This window comes from Pleurodeles waltl, chromosome 5 (genome assembly GCF_031143425.1).
Source record: "Pleurodeles waltl isolate 20211129_DDA chromosome 5, aPleWal1.hap1.20221129, whole genome shotgun sequence".
Lineage (NCBI taxonomy): Eukaryota > Metazoa > Chordata > Amphibia > Caudata > Salamandridae > Pleurodeles > Pleurodeles waltl.
Window position 1 is genome coordinate 231,167,167 of NC_090444.1, and position 23,545 is coordinate 231,190,711.

The 23,545-nt window shown below is 49.6% G+C and overlaps 1 protein-coding gene across 3 annotated transcripts in view; it reads left to right on the forward strand.

The window, feature by feature from the left end:
* Positions 1 to 23,545, forward strand: part of UBR2 (ubiquitin protein ligase E3 component n-recognin 2) — a 1,248,744-nt gene that overhangs the window by 853,508 nt on the left and 371,691 nt on the right. For all 3 annotated transcript variants that reach the window (XM_069233963.1, XM_069233965.1, XM_069233964.1), the window contains exon 31: positions 17,386 to 17,479. In XM_069233963.1, the coding sequence (XP_069090064.1) occupies positions 17,386 to 17,479 (94 nt within the window). The remainder of the gene's footprint in view (positions 1 to 17,385; positions 17,480 to 23,545) is intronic.

Here is a 23,545-nt window from a genome sequence, read left to right on the forward strand (position 1 = left end):
TGCCTTACGTGTCTCCACTTCGAATTTCATTTTCCTGGCCATTTCTTAAACTTGCATGCCTTTTCATATCTTCTAGTGATACTTGTAAGCTACATATTTTTTCTCACCTTTGTCTATCTCATAGCTGGTTTCCTGCTCCTTGGTTGACTGGTTGTTTATTGTGAGACTTGGTGACGTGTTTGCAGCCCTCCTCCTTGGTTGCTATTGATTTGGTATCTAATTCTAAGACAAGGACTCTGTGGCTAGTTGTCCCTATCAGATGAACAAGTTACTTACCTTCGGTAACACCTTATCTGGTAGAGGCACAGACTGGCCGCAGATCCCTTATCGACCCACCCATCCTCCCAGCATTGCGAGCTGGGTTTTCTGGCTTGAGTCTCACTTCGGGGCATGTTTTGTTGTTGTGTTGTTCAGTTTAGTGGTTGTTACATCATCATTATATCCACCCTTTTTGGTGTACACACTGATCCATTGCCAGTTTGTATGTGGCTCTGTGTTGTTGTGCGGGTTCTAGTCTCAGAAGAAACTGACGTCAGCGTGTCTGGGGAAGGGACCATATGGACTCCATCGACGTCTTATCTGGGGACGACATTGCTACAGAGGCGCACGCCACCCTCTACAGAGGCACAGAGGAACTGCTAAAGAAAAGTTTCCGGATCCAGTCTGACGCCGGGGGAGAATTATGAGATCAGGAATCTGCGGCTAGTATGTGTCTCTACCAGTTAAGCCATTACCGAAGGTAAGTAACTTTTTATTTAGGGGTGTTAAAGGGAGTGCCAGATGGTAGCCAATGGTCCACTTACCTTTAGGGAGACTACACCCTTTCTATGACCATTTCCCTTGGGAAATGGCATAGGTTTAACCCAATTGGCCCAATTCCTTCCATGCAACATTGAGGAATTTAAAAAGTAGTGTTTCAGCTCTTCCACCTTTGTCCATGATGTGGGCACTCCTATGAATTTACCAAATTTTCCTGCCAGTTCTGCCACGAAATGTGGGGTCTGGAACTTGGGGTCGACCTTGTCCACCATTTGGAGAGGCCTGTGTTGCATTTCAAAGGCAGCAAGGCCTTTGAAGCTCCCCACCCTGGAATGTCCATCCTCTGCCCAGAGCCGACCTTTGTTTTGAGCCCTCAAGAGCACTGGCTCTCACCTCAGGGGACCATAACGTTGCATAAGGTGGCTGTAATGGTTTTGACCAATCAGTGTCCACGTTAGGAGTTGGTAGGTTTTGCAGGGGGCACCTCTAAGGTAATCTCTGAGTGCATGTATTTATAAATCAATCACTACATTAAGTGAGGATTTAATAATACGAGATGTTTGATACCAAACATCCCTGTCTTCAGTGAAGCCATCGCATAGCTAGGGAACTCCCAATGACCAGTGTCCAGCACATGTACTTAAAATGGCTTCACTGTTCACTTATTATGTCTAAGAATCGACAAAGATACAGCAGAGAAATATCTGGTCATGTCGGTAGGCCTTCACATGTCATATAATGCACCCTGACATTAGGGCTGGCAGGCCTGCTGGGGGGGTGACTTTAAAATAGTTGTGTTTTCAGTTTGGGTCTGCACCAAGACACGCAGTCTGCAAAGGCAGCAATGGGTTTACTTAGGTCCCCGAGGGTGGCACAATCTTGGCTGCAGCCCTCAGGGGCCTTCCTTTAGTACCTCATGACCTAGGTACCATTTGCTGTGGACTTAGAGTGGCGACTAAAGTTTGACCAATTGGGAAAAACATCTGTGCAGTTTTAAGGAAAGAGATCTGGCACCGGGGACCTGTTTAGCTGGGACCCAGTGCACCTTCAGTCAAAATTAAACCAGAAACCAGGCAAAGAGTGGGGGAGGACCATGCCAAAAGAGCCATTTCCCCCCCCCCCCTTCCCCCCCCCCCCCCATCCAACTCCTCCCCTAGGGAGGTGCACAGAGCTCTGCCAAGTGTCCGGTTAATTCTGCCATCTTAGAAAACGCAGGGAAACCATCTTGAGGTATGTAGTGGACACTGGTCAACACAAGTCTCCGAATCTAGACATGTTTGGTATCAAACATGTTGGAATCATGCAACTACTCTGATTACAGTGTTAGTTGCATAATACCATGTACTCTGGGGGTTCCTTAGCGGAACCCCTATTTCTGCCTGTACAGCCTTACAGCAGCGTGGCTGGCAGCTAGACCCCAGACACTGCTCTGCCCTCCTGCTGGTGAGCCTGGCTCAGGCCAGAGAGGCAGAACAAATGATTTCTCTGGGCTGGGTTGACCTCTGAGTGCCACCAGACAGCTTTCAAGGGCACATTTGGTGCCCTCCTTGCATAATGTGGTTTTCACCATTTCAGGAACTCACGGTTCCCACTCTAGCACAAAACTACACAAAGGAAAGGGGATTGAGCCACCCCTCTGTCCAGCTTCTCCCCTAGGGAGGTGCACAGAGCTCTGCCAGGTGGCCACTTGATTCTGCTATCTTGAAAAAAAGATGTGCTGAGGCCCCTGAGAGCATCTGACTGGTTGACCAGGTCGATGACATCCCTGACCCCCTCTGATAGGTGGATCCCTTCAGAGAGTGACCAACCCCCTTTTAGGGTTACCTAATGGCTCCTTGTCAGGTGGGTCATCAGTTCTGTCGAGCAAGACTCTGCAAGCATCTCTCTGCAAGACGTCTTCTGCTCCTGGCCTCTGGAACCGCTGCTGGTCTGCTTTGGCATCGAACAAGTCTGCTTCTTGTGAGAAGGCTCCCACTTCAACATAATTTCTACAGATCCTGCAAGAAATTTGCAACATCCAAGGCTGTGCATCCTCCAGAGTCACAAGGAGTCTGTTTGCACCTGGAAGCACGAAGGAATCTCCCTTGGAGTGAAGGAGTTACTTTCCTGCATCCACAGGCAGCTCAAGACATTGCCAACCGGCTGGTGGAGTCTGCTGTCCCATGGACATTTGAAGACTCTGCTTCACAGGTGCTCAGTCTGTGGCTTCCTCTCGGTCCTGCTTCTCTTCTGACCAACTATGGAGACTGTGGTTCCTTGCTCCTTCCACTGGACTAGAACCCCTGTGTACTGTGACTGTTGAACTTGCAGAGACTTGTTGATTCTTCCTCCTGGAGATCCTCAGGCACCAAGAACGCTCGACCTCCAGCACTCTGCAACTCGAAGATCAGCCCCTATTCAGAAACTCCTGCCTCCTTGTGACTCCCTGTGTCCATTTGTGAGAAAAGGCCTCTTTTGTCATGGTTAGCCTTCAATTCTTGCCTAGTATTTGATGTAGTCTCAAAGTTGTTAGTGCCCAGGGCCCCTGCTAACCAGTTTCCCGGGGCCATATCTTTTTCACTAAAACTGTTGTGATGCATTGGTACAAGTGGCAACACCTTTAGCTGCCACTTTAAGTCCCTAGTAAATGGTACTTAGGTCACCAGGGCATAGGGTACTAAGACTAGGCCCCTGAGGGCAGCACAGATTGTGCCACCCTCAAGAGCCATGCATCCAGATACACCCAGCACTGCTATTGCAGGCTGAGTTACCTGGTGCAATCCTAAAAGGCAAACCTCTCATGTTTCACAGCCCGTGTGCCCTGTCCACTACACACTGCATGCACTATAAGTAAGACTCGCCTCTGGCAGGCCTTCTAGCCCTAAGGCAGGGTGCACTGTACTGTATAAGTGAGCATAGATGCATGAGCAGTATCCCCGTACTGTGTCCTTGCCATACCTGGGACATAGTAAGTGAACAGAGCAGTCATTTTAATACATGTACTGGCCACTGATCCGTACGAGTTTCACAGTTACCTGATGGCTACTCTGAACCCTGGGTTGTTTGGTATCAAACAATTCAGAAATATAAATCCAATCTGGTACCATCATTGGATTTATCCCAAAATGTACCCAAGGGTCACCTTAGAGGTGCCCCCTTCAAAAGCTAACTACCCTGGCATGGTTGCTGGCAGGTCACAACCAGCCTGTCACCACTAAACAATATTATGGAACCCTGGGGTGAGAGATCCTGCTCTCTGGGTCCCAGAACAAAGCCCTTCCTGGGCTGAGGCACTATCATACCACCCCATAGGAATGTTCCCTTACCTGCTAGTGAGCTTCAAAGGGCTACCACTCTGGCAACTTGACCCCCTCAAGCCTGCTGCTAAGAGCAGATTGCCTCCCCCATTGCAAACCCCCACTTTTGGCAAGAGCAGCAGTGGAAAAAACACACAAAGGACAAGGAGTGGTCACCCTCAGCTTACACCACCCCTAAGGTGTTGCATGCAAGGTGACCCCCTCCATTTCATTTTCCCCCATCTTGCATGGAAAGGAAGTAGCCAATCAGGTGTAGGGAAGTGACCTCTGCCCACAAGAAGTAGCCACCCTAAAGTTGACGACCCATTGGTCACTACTAGGTACTCCCCTAAACACACTAAATACAGTATTTAATGGGCACCTGTAGGAAGCTGGCATGGTGTGTGGTGGGTACCTAAGGTACTTGCACCTTACACCCGTTCCAGGTATCCACTCTCATTGAAGTGTAGGCAGTGTCTAGAAGTCAGGCTCTCTAGAGGCGCAGCTGTGGATGAGCATCCAAGGCTTATCTATGGACATGCAAGGCTCATGCAATAGCACTGTAGTCACACAGCACTTACACACATGAAAGAAACCACACAGTGTTAAAAAATAAAGGTACTTTATTTTAGTGACACAATCCCAAAATTACTAAAAAGGCAATACTCCCTTTGGAGGTACGTAAACTCACTAAATATGTACATTAGTAATCAGAAATAGGCATAGGACACATTAGAAACCACTGCAAATGCAGATAACCAATAGTGACCCTAGAGGGAGCCTAAACCACATACTAAAAGAAATGGAATGTGAACACAGGGCCCCTCGGTAAGTGGGGTGGAGTAAATCGCTGGATTTTCCCCAAACCACCCAAAAGGAAGGAAAAGAAGAAATTAAGACACCCAGACAAGACTGCAAGAAACCAGCGGTGGATTCCTGGAGAAGACCTGTGGAGAGAGGGGACCAAGTCTAAAAGTGTTGGTGGAGTCCAGGAGGAGTAGGAGCTACTACCCACCCAGCTGTACTTGCAGGAGTTAGTCGACGGTGAGTAAAAACAAGTCAGCACTGCAGCCCTGGAGCCGGAGAAGAGTTCCTGATAGATGCAGAAGATGTCCCACACTGGAATGAAGATTGCAGATTGGTGGTGGTGCAGGAATTCCACCAACATGCCTTGGCAAAGGCAAATTTGCGGTTAGTGGAAAAGTGAAGCTGCCGGGGACCACCAAGGCCCAGGAGGACTCAACCTAGGAGGGGAGGAGTCAGAGGGGACCCTTAGCGACACACACAGCCCACAGGAGCAAAGGCAGCACCCACAGGAGTCTCACAAGACGGGGACATAGAAGTTGCAGAAGGAGTCCACGCTGCACTACAAAAGGAGATTCCACACAGCAGGAGAACCACGCAGAGAGCTGTGCATCACAAGCAGGAGTGCTGGGGACTGGAGCTACACATCGTCTGAAGATCCCTGGCAAGAGATGCAAACAAGCCTTGGCAGCTGCAAGAGGCGCGGTGCACGGGGGAACTGTCCTGTGTGGGAAGGCAAAGGCTTACCTCCACCAAGGTTGGACAGCTGGCATAGAGGACTTCTCCGGACCACCACCCATGATGCTGGATCAACGCAGCTCAGGATGAGAGGAGATCCACGCAGCCGGTCGTCATTGCAGCAGGTACCTGCAATTGTTGGGGAGTGACTCCTTCACTCCAAGGGAATTATTTTCTTCTTCTTGTACAGGCCGAAGAGTTGCTGTCTTCTGAGAATGCACAGCCGTGAAAATGTTGCAAAGCTGGCAGGAGCCATAGAAACAAAGTTGCAGAAGAGTCTTCTTTGTGCATTGCAGCGTTGTCGGTTCCTGGAGGGTCCAGTTGCCGATTCAGTGGCCAGAAGTCAAAGTGGAGGTTGCAGAGGAATCCTGCTGGGGTCTTGCAAGCCGAATCTGAGGACCCACCCAAAAGGGACCCTAAATAGCCCTGAAAGGGGGATTAGTCACCTATCCAGGTAAGCACCTATCAGGAGGGGGCTCTGACCTAACCTGCCTGGCCACTCTGATGCTCCCAGAGTTCTCTACCAACCTTGGAAACAAGATGGCAGAACCTAGGGACCCTCTGGAGGAGCTCTGAGCCACCACCCCTGGGGTGGTGATGGACAGGGGAGTGGTCATTCCCGTTTCCATTGTCCAGTTTCGTGCCAGAGCAGGGACTGGGTGTCCCTGAACTGGTGTGGACTAGTTTATGCACGGAGTGAACCAAATGTGCCTTTCAAAGCATACCAGTGGTTTGGGGAGGCTACCCCTCCCAAGCCAGTCACACCTTTATACAAAGGGGGAGGGTGTACCTCCCTCTCCCAAGGAAAATCCTTTGTTCTGCCTTTCTGGCCTTGATCAGCTCAAGCAGCATGAGGGCAGAAACCTGTCTGAGGGGTGGAAGCAGTTTGGGCTGCCCAGAAAACCTTGGAAGACTGGTGGTAGCAATGCTGGGAGTCCTCTAACCTGCCCCCAGACTGCATGGAATCATACTTCCAATACTTGCAACAGTATTGGGGTATGATTCTAACATGTTTGATACCAAACATGCCCAGGTTTGGAGTTACCATTATGTAGCTGGACATAGGTAGTAACCTATGTCCAGTACATATATAAAATGGCGTCCCTGCACTCACCAATTCCAGTAAAATGGGGGTGGAGTTCGTGGGGGCACCTCTGCCAGGGCAGGGGTTCCCTCATACACAGGTGCCTCCACCCTGCCCTCTGGGCAGAGAGGGCCTACCATAGGGGTTACTTAGAGTGACCTGTACTGAAAACAGATACATGCACCTGTTTCACACAGACTGTAATGGCAGGCCTGCAGCACCCTTTGCATGGGCTCCCTATGGGTGGCAGAATAACTGCTGCAGCCCATAGGGATCCCCTGGTACGCCAATGCCCTGGGTACCTAGGTACCATATACTGGGTACTCAAATGGGGGGACCAATGTGACAATTGTGGGAAGTAAAAGGTACAATTACCCAGTTAGAAGGGAGAGAGCATAATCACTGGGGTCCTGGTTAGCAGGATCTCAGTGAACACAGTCAAACGCACAGAGAAAAGGCAGAAAATGGGGGTAAGCATGCCAAGAAAGAGGGCACTTTCCTACAGCACCCCTAGACCAGAGATTCAGATTTGAAGGACAAAAAGAGATCCACCAGCAAAGAAGACCCAAGACATGAGAACTGAAGTCCCACTGCACAAGAAAAAGGTGCCAAACCCTGCCTGCTGCACCCAGGACTCAACAGTCACGCTGAGGAGTTGCTTGGATGTTGCACAGACTCTACAAACCCCCAGAGGACCTCCAAACTTCTGCAAATCACCAAAGGTGTCTCTTCAGAGTGAAGGCATCATTCCCCTGCAACAATGACCAAAAGACCTGTAAAGTTCACTTCACTGCCCGGCTGCTGACCAAGGAACTGGACACTGCAGCCTGTCCAAACTCCACCTGATGGACCGTGAGGACAAACCCTGCAAGTGTGCCAAGTTTGGTGGCACTGACCTCCAGTGACCAAACCGTGCAATGGCCCCAGGTACTGGTCACTACACATCAGACATCCAGGAGGACGGTCCCCCCGGACTGAAATTGGACCAAGAGGAGGCCTCAGTCGAGGGACTTCAGAAATCACCAGAGAGAGACCCTGCTGACCTGCAAGGAACCCTCAATGCAACCTATTTCCTGCTTCCAAGGGCATCTTTGCACACAGCTCCTGGCTCACTGATTCACTCTGCACCCTGTACCAAAGATTCAGGTGTGCCCTAAGGGTCCCCCACCCCTTGGGGCCTTGACACTCCAAAGGGACCCATCGGACTCACCTTGAAGTCCACCTTTGCAGTGCTTTTCCAAATGGTCCCCCGCAGTTGCCTTGCACCAGCTCCAACATCTTTCTGAAGCTGCTCCCGCCGAAACCGTGAGCCGCCAAAACTTCTCCAATTGGTCCACAGGGCCCACCGATGACCTTGACATACCTGCAAAAGGAGACATTGGTAAACGCATTGCCTGTTTATATGAATTTTTAAAGTATTTCTCCATTTATTCCTATGGATCGCTTTTTCTAAACTTTGAAAATTCTTAAAAAGGGCTTACCTGTTTTTGATGATCTTGGTCTTAAAAATGTTATAAAAATCTGAACTATTTTGTAAATTGGCCTTGAGTTATTCTTTTGAATGTGTGTTTTGCTTTATTTATACTGTGAGTATAACAAATGCTTTGCACTTCTCCAAGATTAGCCTAATTGCTCGACCAGGCTTCTGGGGGTGAATGTTTGATTTGGTCTACATTCCGTCCATCAACTGTTCATTTTGCATTTGTCACCCCAAGTGGGAAGGGTATGCCCAGACATGGGTCCCTTGGTCACTATGCCACCAGATTCAAGCTAGCCTGTCTGAAGAGGGGGGATACCCCGAAACCGGTCCCAGGATACTTGTTTCCGGTCCAGGGAGGACCTGGCCTGGAGTTCGGGCTGGACTGTTGCATGGGGAACAGGGTCAAGACTGATGTGCATATGGCTGGGTCGAACTGGAATTGTATGGTGTGCAAAATAACTGATGGATTAAACCCAGATCTGCGACTTGGGGTGAATGTTTGATTTGGTCTACATTCCGTCCATCAACTGTTCTTTTTGCTCCATAAAAATTAGAGCATTAGGTTGTCTAGTTTTTACATCTGTAGACAACATGTGGTTGCCCGGACTGCACAGTGTGTCTAGCTTTGCACTCTACATAGAAAGCCAGCCTCCTACACCATCACCTGTGGGTCACTCATGGGGGCTCCATCGACTTCTGTTGTCCTTCCTGCGTACTGATGGGTAGCCCTAACTCTCCCTCAAGGGTAGAGTCTCCTGGAGCTGGCTGGTCCCTAAAACTTTGCAGACACTTCTTCAGCTCCTGTTTGCATTTGCCAGTGCTTGTTGGTGACCTGGCTGTTCACTGACCCTTCTGCAATCTGGCGGCCATCAAGGGACAGCTCGTAGGTGACTCCTATGATATTTTGCAGCTCCTGGGCCCCTCAGCTGGATAATTTCTTCCTCCGACTAACACAAACATCACCTCTAGGAGGGTGGGCGTTGCCACTTGCACCACCTGGGCATCTCCAAGGGTGCTGAACTGTGTCCCCTTCCTTTGCATGTCCTCCATGTCTGGAATCCGTCCCTTGGTTCCACCGGCCTGGTCCCCGGTCTCGACAGCAGCTGGACAACTGAGGCAACCCCTGACTTCAAAGACAGTCTGTTCTCCCATCTGCATCCCAGGTCCCCTGGTGTAGGTACTCCGTCTTCTAGGTATCCTGGGGTGGGAGCACTCTCCAACCTTCCTCTTGTCTGCTGCTTTTCTCAGGGTCCACTGGAAAGGGACCTGAATCATGCAAACTCCTACCATAACTCTCTTTGTTAGCCTGTGGGACGACTGGGTGGATAACTACCTTGCACCTGATCGCTGGGCACTCTTATGGTACTTACCTTTGGTGTTTCTATCTACCCCTAGCCAACTACCACACTTACCTTGGTTGGTTTCACTATTTCACATTCCACTTTTTTAGTATATGGTTACGCCCTCCGATAGGGCCCTGTATATTTTATGCTTTTTCTGTTGGTTATTTTATTAATCTATTGTGTGTAGATATTGTAGAACAATCCACCTTGTGGCATGGTTTCCCCCCACCCCCCACACACTTAGTCCCTGATATTGATGCCCGATTTGACTAGGGCTTTGCTGGGATCCTGCTAACTAGGCCCCAGTACCAGTGTTCTTTCCCTAAACTGTACCATTGTCCCACAATTGGCATACCCCTGAGACACAGCTAAGTCCCTAGTAAAAGGAACCAGAGGCACCAAGGGCTCTGTGCCCAGAAAGAGTCTCTAAGGGTTACACCTATTGTGCCACCCTAAGGGACCCCTCACCAAGCACATGCACACTGCCATTGCAGATTGTTTTTGCTGGTAGGGAGAAAAAGGTAAAGTCAACATGGCATCCCTCTCAGGGTGCCATACCCACCAACCTTTGCCTATTGGCATAGATAAGTCATCCTTCTAGCAGGGCTTACAGCCCTAAGGCAGGGTGCACTATACCACAGATGAGGGTATAGCTGCATGAGCAATATGCCCCTACAGTGTCTAAATCCATACTTTGTAAGTGCAGTATAGCCATATTTAGTACATGGGCTGGGAGTTTGTCATTATGAACTCCACAGCTCCATAATGGCTTCATTGAAATCTGGGAAATTTGGTATCAAACGTCTCAGCACAATAAACCCACACTGATGGCAGTGTGGGATTTACTGAAAAATGCACCCAAGGGCATCTTAGAGATGCCCCCTGTATTTTAGCAAAACTTCTAGTGCACGACTGACCGATCTATGCCATCCTGCCACTTCAAGATGAGTTTCTGACCACATGGGGTGAGGACCTTTGTGGTCTCTGTGGCCAGAAACAAAGCCTGCACTGGGTGGAGGTGCTTCACCCCTCCCCCTTACAGGAACAGCAACACTTGGCGGTGAGTCTCAAAGGCTCAGGTCTCCTGTTACAGTCCCGCAGGGTACTCCAGCTAGTGGTGGACACCCCCCCAAAGCCCCATACCCTCCTTCCTCCCCCGAACCAGGAGGAGTGACCACTGCAGCGAGGACCACCTCTAAGGTGTCCAGAGCTGAAGTGATCCTCCATCTTGTTTTGGAGGACAGGGACCAATGGGGTTAGGAATGTCCCCTCCAAAGTACCCTCAACTGAAGGGAGTGGGCACAGGAATGATGTAGCTACCCTCAGGGACAGTAGCCATTGTCTACTGTCCTCTTACCCTTGTAACGCCCCTAAATCTAGTATTTAGGGGCTCCCCTGAACCTCCCACAGCAGAATCCTGGCGACCTCAAGAAGAAAATAGACTTCCAAAGCCAACCCCAGCAGTGAAACTTTAGACAACAGCTGGCTTGGCACCGGCACAACCGGCCTGTCTGCGGCTTCAAAGAACCCTGCTCCAAGAAGGTGACACATCCTGCAGGACCAGCAACTTCTACAAACTCCCAGAGGACTGCCTGCCCAGCATCCCTGTCATGAAGAAATCCTCCAAAAGGACTCCAGAACTGCCCCGGATCTGCGAGTCCTGCCCACTCTCCTGGAACCACAGGTACTTACCTGCAGTCAGCTTTCTACCAAATACCCCCAGTCCTCATAGGATTCCATTCAAAACCCAATGCCAACATTGACCTCTGCACCCAGCCGGCCCCATATTGCTGGTGGTGTACTTTTGGTTTCAGCCTAAAGTTTGACCTGTGGACATCGAAACCCCTGAAGACTGGAATCGTAAGTCATGTACTTAACTGTTATATGTGCTAACCCCTCCCAGGACTCTATTGATTCATATGAAAATTTGCACTGTGGCAACTTTTGAAATAAAAAAGTGTTATTTACTTGTAAACTATTTTTCCTGCAAAAACCACAGAAAGTACATTTGATACACATGCTTGATACCTATTGACAACTGTACTTAACTGCAACAATGACCTTCTGTTTCTGGAAAAAAGTAACAAAATATATTTTTGCTATATAAAACAGTTGACCTGGAGTTAGTCATTGAGTATGTGCCTCGTATCTTGACTGAGTGTGTACAACAAATGCTTTACTCTACGCTCTAATAAGCCTACCTACTCGACCACACTACCACAAAAGAGAATTTTAGCATTATCTACTTTAGCCTCTGTTGAGCCTCTGGGGAACCCCTAGACTATATGCACAGTGTACCTCATTTTGTTACAGTATATACAGAGCCAGATTCCTACAGCAGCCACATGGAGGCGGCGTAGATCAGAGACGTCTGGTTTTCGGTGGAGTCTGGGCTCCACATCCGTGTTCTGCAGCTCAGGGTGATCAGGCTTGTATTGAAATAATTCCTTCCCTCTTTCAAAGGTAAAGTGGTGCAGGTGTACAACACCACTGCCATGAGGTACTGCAGCAAGCTGGGAGGGGTGGGGTTGTGGACCATTTGTCAGGAGGCCCTGCGCCTCTGGACGTGGCTGGAATTTCAAATTAAATCCCTGGTGGTACAAAATCTGTCAGGCTCTCTGAATGCCAGAGCAGACAAACTCAGCTGATAATGCATGGTTGTAGGAAAATGACTCCCTGTTGCAGTTACCCCCCACTTTTTGCCTGATATTGATGCTGACTTGACTGAGAAGTGTGCTAGGACCCTGCTAACCAGGCCCCAGCACCTGTGTTCTTTCACTTAAAAATGTACCGTTGTTCCACACATCCCTGGCATGGCACACAGATAATTCCCTTGTAAAAGGTACCAGTGGTACCAAAGTCCCTATGACCAGGGAAGGTCCCTAAGGGCTGAAGCATGTGTTGTGCCACCCTAAGTGACCCCTCACCAAACACATGCACACTGCCATTGCAGATTGTGTTGGTGGGGAGAAAAAGGCAAAGTCGACATGGCATCCCCCTCAGGATGCCATGCGTACAAAATGCTGCCTATGGCATAGGCAAGTCACCCCTCTAGCAGGCCTTACAGCCCTAAGGCAGGGTGCCCTATACCACAGGTGAGGGCATAGCTGCATGAGCAAAATGCCCCTCAAGTATATTCTTAGACATTGTAAGTACATTGTGGCCATATTAAGTATATGGTCTGGGAGTTTGTCAAAAAAGACTCCACAGCTCCATAACGGCTACACGGAATACTGTGAAGTGTGGTATCAAACTTCTCAGAATAATAAACCCACACTAATGCCAATGTTGGATTTATTACAAAATGCACACAGAGGGCATCTTAGAAGATGCCCCCTGTATTTTACCCAATCCTTCAGTGCAGGACTGACTGGTCTGTGCCAGCCTGCCACTGAGACGAGTTTCTGCCCTCCTGTGGTAAGGGCCTTTGTGCTCTCCGAGGACAAAAACAAAGCCTGCACTGGTTGGATGTGCTTCTCACCTCCCCCTGCAGGAACTGTAACACCTGGCGGTGAGCCTCAAAGGTTTGTGCCTTTTGTTACAGCACCCCAGGGCATCCCAGCTAGTGGAGATGCCCGCCCCTCTGGCCACTGCCCCCACTTTTGGCGGCAAGGCTGGAGGAGATAATGAGAAAAACAAGGAAGGAGTCCCCCTCCAGTCAGAACAGCCCCTAAGGTGTCCTGAGCTGAGGTGACCCCTGACTTTAGAAATCCTCCATCTTGAGATTGGAGGATTCCCCCAATAGGATTAGGGATGTGCCCCCCTCCCTTCAGGGAGGAGGTGCAAAGAGAGTGTAGCCACCCCCCAGGACAGTAGCCATTGGCTACTGCCCTTCTGACCTAAACACCCCCCAAAATCTAGTATTTAGGGGTGACCCAGAACCCAGGAAATCAGATTACTCTAACCTACACAAAGAAGGACTGCTGACCTGAAAGCCCTGCAGAGACGACTGAGACGACAGCTGCTTTGGCCTCAACCCTACCGGCCTGTCTCCAGACTCTAAGAACCTGCACAGAGACTCCTCCGACAGGGACCAGCGACTTCTGAGGACTGCCCTGAACCCGAAGGACCAAAAAACTCCAGAGAACAGCGGCACTGTTCAAAAACAGCAACAACTTTGCAACTTTCTAACAATTTTCAAAGAACTCACTCTTCCCACTGGAAGCGTGAGACTTCCCACTCTGCACCCGATGTCCCGGCTCGAGCTCCAGAGAACCAACACTACAGGAAGGACTCCCAGGTGACTGCGACCTCGTGAGTAACCGGAGACGACCCCTCGGACCCCCACAGCGACGCATGCAGAGAGAATCCAGAGGATGCCCCTGACCATGACTGCCTGGAACAAAGAACCCAACGCATGGATCAAGCACTGCACCCGCAGCCCCCAGGAGCAGAAGGAACCAAACCCCAGTGCAGGAGCGACCATCAGGCCACCCTCTGCCTAGCCCAGTCGATGGCTGGCCCGAGAAGCTCCCCTGTGCCCTGCCTGCACCGCTAGAGTGACCCCCGGGTCCCTCCATTTATTCCTATTGAAAACCCGACGCCTGCTAAGCACACTGCATCTGGCCGTCCCTGTGCCGCTGAGGGTGTGTTTTGTGTGCCTACTTGTGTCCCGTCCCCCCCTCCCCAGTGCTCTACAAACCCCCCCCGGTCTGCCCCCCAAAGATGCCAGTACTTGTTGGCAGACTAGAACCGGAGTACCCCTGTTGCCCATAGGTGCCTATGTGTTTTGGGCCCTCCTTTTGACCTCTGCACCTGACCAGCTCTGTGTTGCTGGTGCAGTGACTTTGGGGTTGCCTATGCCCAGGAACTGGAACTTGTAAGTGCCTTACTTACCTGAAAACCTAACCAATACTTACCTCCCCAGGAATTGTTGATTTTTGCAGTGTACACTTTTAAAATAGCTTATTGCCATTTTAACTAAAACTGTGTATGTTACTGCTCTAATTCAAAGTTCCTAACTTACCTGTGTGGAGTACCTTGCATTTTATGTATTTACTTCAAATCTTGAATCTGGTGGTTCTAAAATAAATTAAGAAAATATATGTTTCTATATAAAAACTAGTGTCCTGGAGTTAAGTCTTTGAGTGTGTGTTCCTCCTTTATTGCCTGTGTGTGTACAACAAGTGCTTAATACTAGCCTACTGCTCGACCACACTACCTCAAAATAGAGCATTGGTGTTATCTAATTTTGCCACTATCTTACCTGTAAGGGGAATTCTTGTACTCTGTGCACACTATCTCTTACTTTGAGATAGTATACACAGAGCCAACTTCCTACAGTGGCCGATCAGGAATGTCGTCTCCATCCGGAGGTGGCGTAAGGTTTCTTTCAGCAGGGGGAGAGCTTTGGTTAGATCTGTTCACCTCCATCTGTTCACCTCCGCAGAGAATGCACAATGTTAGCTGTTTTGTGCACTGGAGTTTCCAAAGTGGCATTTGCTCTGTAATGGTTTTCGTTTCAAATTGAACTAAGGCCTCCTTTCCGCCAATACCACTTCTGCCCTGAGTTTTCAAGAAGATCAAGAACAACCAGGCCCAAGTATGACATGCATATAACTGTGGGGGCTTTGAACAGAACATTAGTGTGGGTGTGCTGTGTGCGCATAAAAGTTTGTCATATTCATGTGGCTCCAGACTGAGCACAAAGGGTATGGTATTCCATGCTTCTGAGCTTGGCCATTGATCCTCCACTCAGGCTGCTTTTTCAGGAGGAATGTCTGTCACAGCAGCAAGGTTGGTTCTCCACCCGAAGCTGTCCATTTTCCGCCTCCTTGCCTGTAAATTGAGCCGCAGTAGTTGACCGCATTTAACCTTCCGGCCCGAAGTCTGTAATGTTATCCAGGCGTCCCTCCACCAAAATGGTATACGCCTGTTGTTGGAACAAATTTGTGGCATGGTGTACCAACAAGTTTGCTGTTCCCCTTTCGGCACCTCTGTCTGAGGTTCTTTTGTTTGTACTCTCCCTTGCCCAGCAGGGTTCTGCGGTGTGCACACTTAAAGGTTATCTGTTTGCCATCTCTGCTTTCCTCAGACTACCAGATCAACCCTCCTTGTTTAAATCTCCCGTGGTTGGGAGATTCCTCAAGGGTCTTAACCACATGTTTACGCCTACCCTGTTCATAATTCCCCAGCGGGATTTGAAAATGGTACTCACTTTCCTCATGTGTGCTCCTTTTGAGCCCCTTCAAAATGGTCCTCTGCGGCTTTTCACTTTAATAACAGCCTTTCTTGTAGCAATCACCTCTACTCGCAGAGTGAGTGAGCTCCAAGCTATTCTTGAAGCCATCCTTCATCTCTGTCCATCCTGACAATGTGGTGCTTCGTGCCTCTTTCCTCACTAAAGTGGTCACATCCTTTCATGTAGGCCAATCCACCACCTTGTCTACTTTGTACGCACCCTCACATTCTTCTCTCCACTGTCTTAATTCAAAAAGAGCATTGGCGTTCTACCTTAATTGTACCAAAGACTTCCAGGTGGATGATCAACTTTTTGTTAGTTATGTGGGTGCGCAGAAAGGACAACAAGTGCACAAACAGACCATCTCTAGATGGGTTGTTCTCTGCATCAAAATGTGCTACACTCTGGCTAAGAAGCAACCCCCTGAGGATTTACGTGCTCACTCTACCAGAGCAAATGCTGTAACCACTGCATTGGCACACGGTGTTCCAGTCCTGGACATCTGCCAGGCAGCAACGTGGGCGTCCCTGCACACGTTCACTAAACACTACCGCCTGACAGTCAGGTCCGCAGGGGCGGTTACTTTGGCCATTCTGTCCTGCGGGACTTCTTAGCATGATCCTGGTTTGCAGACCCACCTCCTGGGAAGATATTGCTTGGATATCCATTCTAAGATAAGGAATCTGCAACTAGAAGTTTCTGTTAGATAAACAAGTTACTTACTTTTGGCAACAAACTATCTGGTACAGAAATATTCTAGTTGCAGATTCCTTACCGACCCACCCATCCTCCCCGCTCTATGAACTGATTTCTAGGAACAGAGACTTCCCTTTCAGGGCCCTTGTTCTAGCGCACCAGTTTGTGTCCTTCTTACCTCCAAGCTTCTGGTATGGAAAGTCGTGAACAGAAACTGGTGTCAGCGACGCCAACGACGGACGTGGAGTTGACCAGTGCCACCTGACGGCACACAAGCTTACTGCTCAAAAAAAAATCTCCAGATCCAGTCCTATGCCTGGGGAAAATTCGAAGGTAAGGAATCTGCAACTAGAATATGTCTCTACTGGATACTTCATTACCGAAAGTTAATAACTTGCTATTCTGGTTGATACTCTATATAAGCGCAGATTCTTCACCACTCTCCCACTCCCTTTCTGTGAAATGGTCTCCTTTTCCATCTAAAAAGGTCCCAATTTTTGAATCCACATACTGGTTATTGTTACAGTCCTCTGCTAGGATGGGCTCTGCGTCTTAGGGCGCATGCATGTGTATGAAAGGAATTGTCTCCAACTTGCATGGGTGGCACTTATATGTGATTCTGTGTGTTTTCAGATTCCGGTTCCAGTCTGTCACCTGGGGATATTCACATGGTGAGAAATCTGCAATTAGAGAATCCACCAGAAAAATCTTTGCCTAAGTTAAATAACTTGTTAGTTCCATTTAAAGGTGGCTCACTTGAGAAATGTGGTGCAACACCTCATGTGAATTTGAGACCTTGGAGGTGAAGCCACAGGTTGCACAACTCGGGTTGGATCAAGTAATTACAAATTACTTGGTATTGTAAGATGTGAACTTCCAAGATGACTTATTTTAGAAATATATAACAATTAATGTTTTCTGATATATTTTTATCTCAATGTTGGAATTGAAAAAGCACTACTACTTTGTTAATTAAAGGAATTATTTAAAGTATTTCTAATTGGAACTCCTTGTATTTTTTATAGAAAAGTATGATCCCCTATTCATGCATCCAGATTTGGCTTGTGGAACACACACTGGTAGTTGTGGTCATATCATGCACTCCACCTGCTGGCAGCGGTAAGTGTATTTCATGAGATTAACTAATTTTGACACAATGTTTGAGTGTTAGAGGACTAATCCTATTTTTTGTCTGATGCACTTGCATACTCTTAGTATGAGCCTTCCTCTCAAGTGGTTATTGTAGGAAGTTGGCTCTGTGTATACTATCTCAAAGTGAGAGATAGTGTGCACAGAGTCCAAGGGTTCCCCTTAGAGGTCGATAGTTTCAAAATAAGTTAATAATACTGCTGTATTTTGTGGTAGTGTTGTCGAGCAGTAGGCTTATCAGAGGGTAGTGTTAAGCATTTGTTGTACACACACAGGCAATAAATGAGGAACACACGCACAAAGACTTACTCCAGGCCAATAGGTTTTTATATAAAAAATATATTTTCTTAGTTTCTTTTTAGAACCACAGGTTCAAGATTTACAATTAATACTTTAAATGTAAGGTACTTCACTTAGATACTTTAGGAGCTTTGAATAAAAACAATATCATGTACAGTCTTTGTAAAAATAAGCTATTTTCAAAGTGGACACAGCGCAAAAATCAACAGTTCCTGGGGGAGGTAAGTAAAGGTTAGATTAGGAGGTAAGTAAAACACTTACAAGTCTCAGTCCTGGGGCATAGGCAGCCCACTGTTGGGGATTCAAGGCAACCCCAAAGTTACCACACCAGCAGCTCAGGGCCGGTCAGGTGCAGAGGTCAAAGAGGTGCCCAAAACACATAGGTGCCTATGGAGAACAGGGGTGCTCTGGTTCTAGTCTGCCACAGGTAAGTACCTGCGTCCTTGGGGGGCAAACCAGGGGGGTTTTGTAGAGCACGGGGGGGACACAAGTAGGCACACAAAACACACCCTCAGCGGCACAGGGGCGGCCGGGGGGAAAAAGCAAAGCAGGCGTCGGGTTTTGTATAGGTTTCAATGGAGGGACCTGGGAGGTCACTCTAGCAGTGCAGGCAGGCACGGGGGGCTTCTCGGGGCAGCCACCACCTGGGCAAGGCAGAGGGTCGCCTGGGGGTCACTCCTGCGTTGAAGTTCGGCTCCTTCAGGCCCTGGGGGCTGCGGGTGCAGTGTTGGTTCCAGGCGTCGGGTCCCTTGTTACAGGCAGTCGCGGTCACGGGGAGCCTCGGGATTCTCTCTGCAGGCGTCACTGTGGGGGCTCAGGGGGGTCGTCTCTGGTTACTCACGGGCTCGCAGTCGCCTGGGAATCCTCCCTGAGGTGTTGGTTTTCTGCAGGTCGAGCCGGGGGCGTCTGGTGCAGTGTGTAGATTCTCAGGCTTCCGGCAGGAATCGTGAAGTCCTTGGAAGTTGCTTCTTTGTTGCAAAGAAGTAGCTGGTTTTGAACAGGGATGCTATTCACAGGAGTTTCTTGGTCCTGTAGTCCAGGGCAGTCCTCTGAGGCTTCAGAGGTCGCCGCTCCCTGTTGGATGCGTCGCTGGAGCAGGTTTTCGCAGTTGGAGACAGGCCGATAGGGCTGGGGCCAAAGCAGTTATCGTCTTCCTTCTTCTCTGCAGGCTTGTAGGTCAGCAGTCCTTCTTCTTTCTTCGGGTTGCAGGAATCTGATTTCCTGGGATTTGGGGAGCCCCTAAATACAGAATTTAGGGGTGTGTTTAGGTCTGGGAGGGCAGTAGCCAGTGGCTACTGTCCTTGAGGGTGGCTACACCCTCTTTGTGCCTCCTCCCTGTGGGGGGGAGGGCACATCCCTAATCCTATTGGGGGAATCCTCCAATCTCAAGATGGTGGATGTCTAAAAGAAAGAGTCACCTCAGCTCAGGACACCTTAGGGACTGTCCTGACTGGTGGGTGACTCCTTGTTTTTCTAATTATCTCCTCCAGCCTTGCCCCCAAAAGTGGGGGCAGTGACCGGAGGGCGGGCATCTCCACTAGCTGGGATGGCCTGTGGCGCTGTAACAAAGGGGGTGAGCCTTTGAGGCTCACCGCCAGGTGTTAAAGTTCCTGCAGGGGATGGTGAGAAGCACCTCCATCCAGTACAGGCTTTGTTCCTGGCCACAGAGTGCCAAAGGCACTCTCCCCATGTGACCAGCAACATGTCTGGTGTGTTGCAGGCTGGCAGGAACTGGTCAGCCTACACTAGAAGTCGGGTCGGTATTCAGGGGGCATCTCTAAGATGCCCTCTGGGTGTATTTTACAATAAATTGCACACTGGCATCAGTGTGCATTTATTGTGCTGAGAAGTTTGTTACCAAACTTCCCAGTTTTCAGTGTAGCCATTATGGAACTATGGAGTTCGTGTTTGACAAACTCCCAAACCATATACTCTTATGGCTAACCTTCCCTTACAATGTCTAAGATATGGCTTAGACACTGTAGGGGCATAGTGCTCATGCACCTATGCCCTCACCTATGGTATAGTGCACCCTGCCGTAGGGCTGTAAGTCCTGATAGAGGGGTTACTTACCTATGCCACAGGTAATGTGAGGTTGACATGGCACTCTGAGGGGAGTGCCATGTCGACTTAGTCATTTTCTCCCCACCAGCACACACAAGCTGTGAGGCAGTGTGCATGTACTGAGTGAGGGGTCCCCATGGTGGCATAAAACATGCTGCAGCCCTTAGAGACCTCCCCTGGCCACAGGGCCCTTGGTACCAGGGGTACCATTTATAAGGGACTTTTCTGTGTGCCAGGACTGTGCCAGTTGTGGGAACAAAGGTACAGTTTAGGGAAAGAACACTGGTGCTGGGGCCTGCTTAGCAGGGTCCCAGCACACTTTCAATCATAACTGGCATCAACAAAAGGCAAAAGGTTTAGGGGGTAACCATGCCAAGGAAAGTATTTCCTTACAATTATGTTAGTTTTATGCCACCTGGCTAACACAGTGGTGCAAGTGGATGCTTGAAAACACTGCCTGGTGGCCATATCAGCCTACTTGAAAGGCCTAGAGATTCCTGCTGTGTGGTCAACAAGGTTGTCAATAGAACACTGATGGGCATGACGGACCCATGTTTTGCCCCAGGCCCTAATTTGTTTCTCACCAACCTAATGTACAGCATTTCTAAAGGATGCAGAAAGTAGGAAACTGATGTCCGCATGCAAGGGTGGCACTTACTGGTGGCTGTTCTCTGTCAGTTCCAGGGCGGTATGGAGTCAAAGCGAGCCCATTCAGCTGTTTACCAGAACATTGCTGAAAGTCTCCAGATCCAGTGTGGCACTTGGGAACATTATAAAGGTGTGGAATTTGTGGTCAGAAAGATAGTTACCGAAGATAAGTAACTTGTTTGTCCAGTAAATAGAATCCCACAACAGCAGTGTGCACCCCAAATCCATTCACATTTCTTCCCAGGAGCAGAGTGGGTCTTCGGACTCGCCATACCTTCACCCCTACCATGCTGTAGGAATTGCTCCTGAACAAGGGGTTTGTCTTTCACAATTTTTATTCACACATCCGCATTCTTCTCATATCTGCATGCCTCCTCTGCTGAGGAGATCCTGCACAATATGGACATGAAGCCTGTTTTACAGTTTTATCTTTATTGAACCGGGAATCTGTATTTGTTAGACCAAGTATTTGTGACCTTTGAGAGAGAAAATATTATCTGAGCAGTTGGTGAAGCTTCCATTGCTTGCTGGATAAGGTAATGCATCAGGAATGTGCCAGAGAAATACACCAGGCAGCTTCATGGCCTGACATGCATTCTGCTGATGTGCTCTAAACATTCTTTTCGGGGCAATACTCTTATTTTTCCATTGATGTTGCTTTAGAATCAAACCACAGATTGAGAGTGGAAATAAACAGAACTTAGGTGTATTATAGTTACCTTTATATCTGATAGAGACTTCTAGGTCCAGATTCCTTACCTTAGAATTTTCCCCAGGCGTCAGACTGGATCCGAAGATTTTTCTTCGGGCAATACCCTTGCGCGTCGGTAGGTGGCGTTGGTTGACTCCTCAGGCGTCGTTGGCGTCGTAGTTGCCGTGATGACGTCGGGAGTAGTATATAGACGCCGCCCTTGTGCAGTGACGTCAGTTCTCTTCTTTCCGCGCTACGTGCTGATCCGAAGAAGAGCTACCCTGGTCTTTTTTTTTTTTACCGACTTCGACCGTTTTGTTGAGTTTTTGTGAGAACTTTGGTGTGTCGAGGATGTCCCCGAAGACTGGTTTCAAGCCGTGCGAGGACTGTCATCGTACGATGTCAGATCCTCATAGGGTTTGTCTGTGGTGTCTTGAGCGCGACCACAACCCGACTTCGTGCTCCGAGTGCTTGGGCCATGTACCCGAAGGCTTTGAGGAAGCTGTCCCTAAAGCTCATGGCGGGCCGGCACTCAACTCCACGTAGGTCCCGGTCTTGATCAAGAGGAAGGTCTCGAGACCGGTCGCGGAGCCATCACCACTCGTCTTCTTCCAAATCCTGGGGTCAACGTAAGAAGAAGTAGAAGAGAGCCCATCGCTCTCTGACTTCGCTCTGTCGCTTGGTTGACGTGGGAGGAGCGTCCATGCACAAGGCGTCTGTCCTCAGAGCCTGCGTTTGGGTCGGCTCCGCGCTTCCCCGAGTTTCCCAGAACCAGAGCGACCCCCACCCAGCTTAAAGAGTTTTATGAGGCCATGCACCTTTTCTTTGGGCGGTCCGACCCCAATACAGCGCCTTCAAGCCCAAAGGGTTTGTATATTAAGGGTCTTCAGGTTCCACGCCGGTAGCTTTGGCTCTGGCCACTGGCGCCGGTCGCACCCTTGAGACCTTCCTTGGCGCTGGGTCGATTTTCGACGCTCCCGACGTCGGTAGTGCCCACTATCGACGTCAACCCAATTCTGATCCCCGACTACTCTGCGTCAGAGCGGTGTGGGCCGACACCGCCTTTGACTTCGATGGGGCATATTTGCCCCAGGTCAGATTCAGAACCTTTTTCTTATGGGTAGGAATATAGGGAGGGATTGGAGGGGTCCCTGGACCCTTATGAATACCAGGATGAGCCTTCTATGGACTGGGCTCAGGAATTGGGCGACGCCAGTGGTCTGGATACTTCTCCTGATGCTGGCATGCTGTCTCCTTCTACCGTGGCTACGGCGGAGGGAGCGAACTATGGTATGGTGGTCAGTAGGGCAGCTGAGGTCCTTGGTCTTGAGTTTCCCACTGTTGAGGTCAGGTCTAATCTCTTGCCTGAGGTGCTTTACCCTGGGGCTTCTACTTCTGAACCCATTTTGCTGTTTAATGAAGCCCTCACCGGTGTCCTTTTGGGTACCTGGTCCAAACCCAACACAGGGGCTCCTGTGAATAGGACTATCGCACACCGCCATCGGCCCGCTCCAAACAACCCTAAATTCCTGTCCCAACACCCCACGCCTGAGAGTCTTGTTATCCAGTGTTCCTCTTCTTCAGGCGCATTCCCTTCTGCACCCCTGGACAGGGAATCCAAAAGGCTGGAACAGTTTGGCAAGAAGTTATTTTCTTCCTCCAGTCTCGCGCTGCGGTCTGTGAACACCGCATGCCTTTTGGGCCGCTATACCCACTCTTTGTGGGATACGGTTGCGCAGGTCCTGTCGCAGATACCGGACGAGGCCCGTGCGATTGTCTCCCAAGCTGTGAACGATGCGAGAGATGCAGCAAAGTTCACAATCCGTTGTGGGCTGGACACAACTGACTCTGGACAGATCGGTTGCTACGACAGTGGCCTTATGACACCACACCTGGTTGCGTACTTCTGGTTTCTCTGGGGATGTCCAACAGTCACTCATGGACATGCCCTTTGATGGCTCACGTCTCTTCGGAGACAAAGTGGACTCGGCCTTGGAGAGATACTAGATACTCGGTCCCTCGGTCTTTCCTCTGCTCCTCGCCCCCCAGAGTCCACTTTTCGCCCCTTTCGTGGCCATGGAAGGTTCACCCTGTTGCGTCCTTCACCCAGCCACCGTGCCACCCATGCTGTTCAGCCTCTACGGGGACACGGAATCTCACGTAGCCGTGGGACAGGGTACCAGTGGTCTGCCCAGTCCACCTCTGCCCCCACTTCAGCCTGCAAACCCTCCTAGTCCATCCCCTCACTCCCGTCCAGTTGGTGGCAAGATTCCCCATCACCTGCTCCACTGGGAAAACATCACTGCGGACAGGTGGGTTTTGCAGATAGTTCG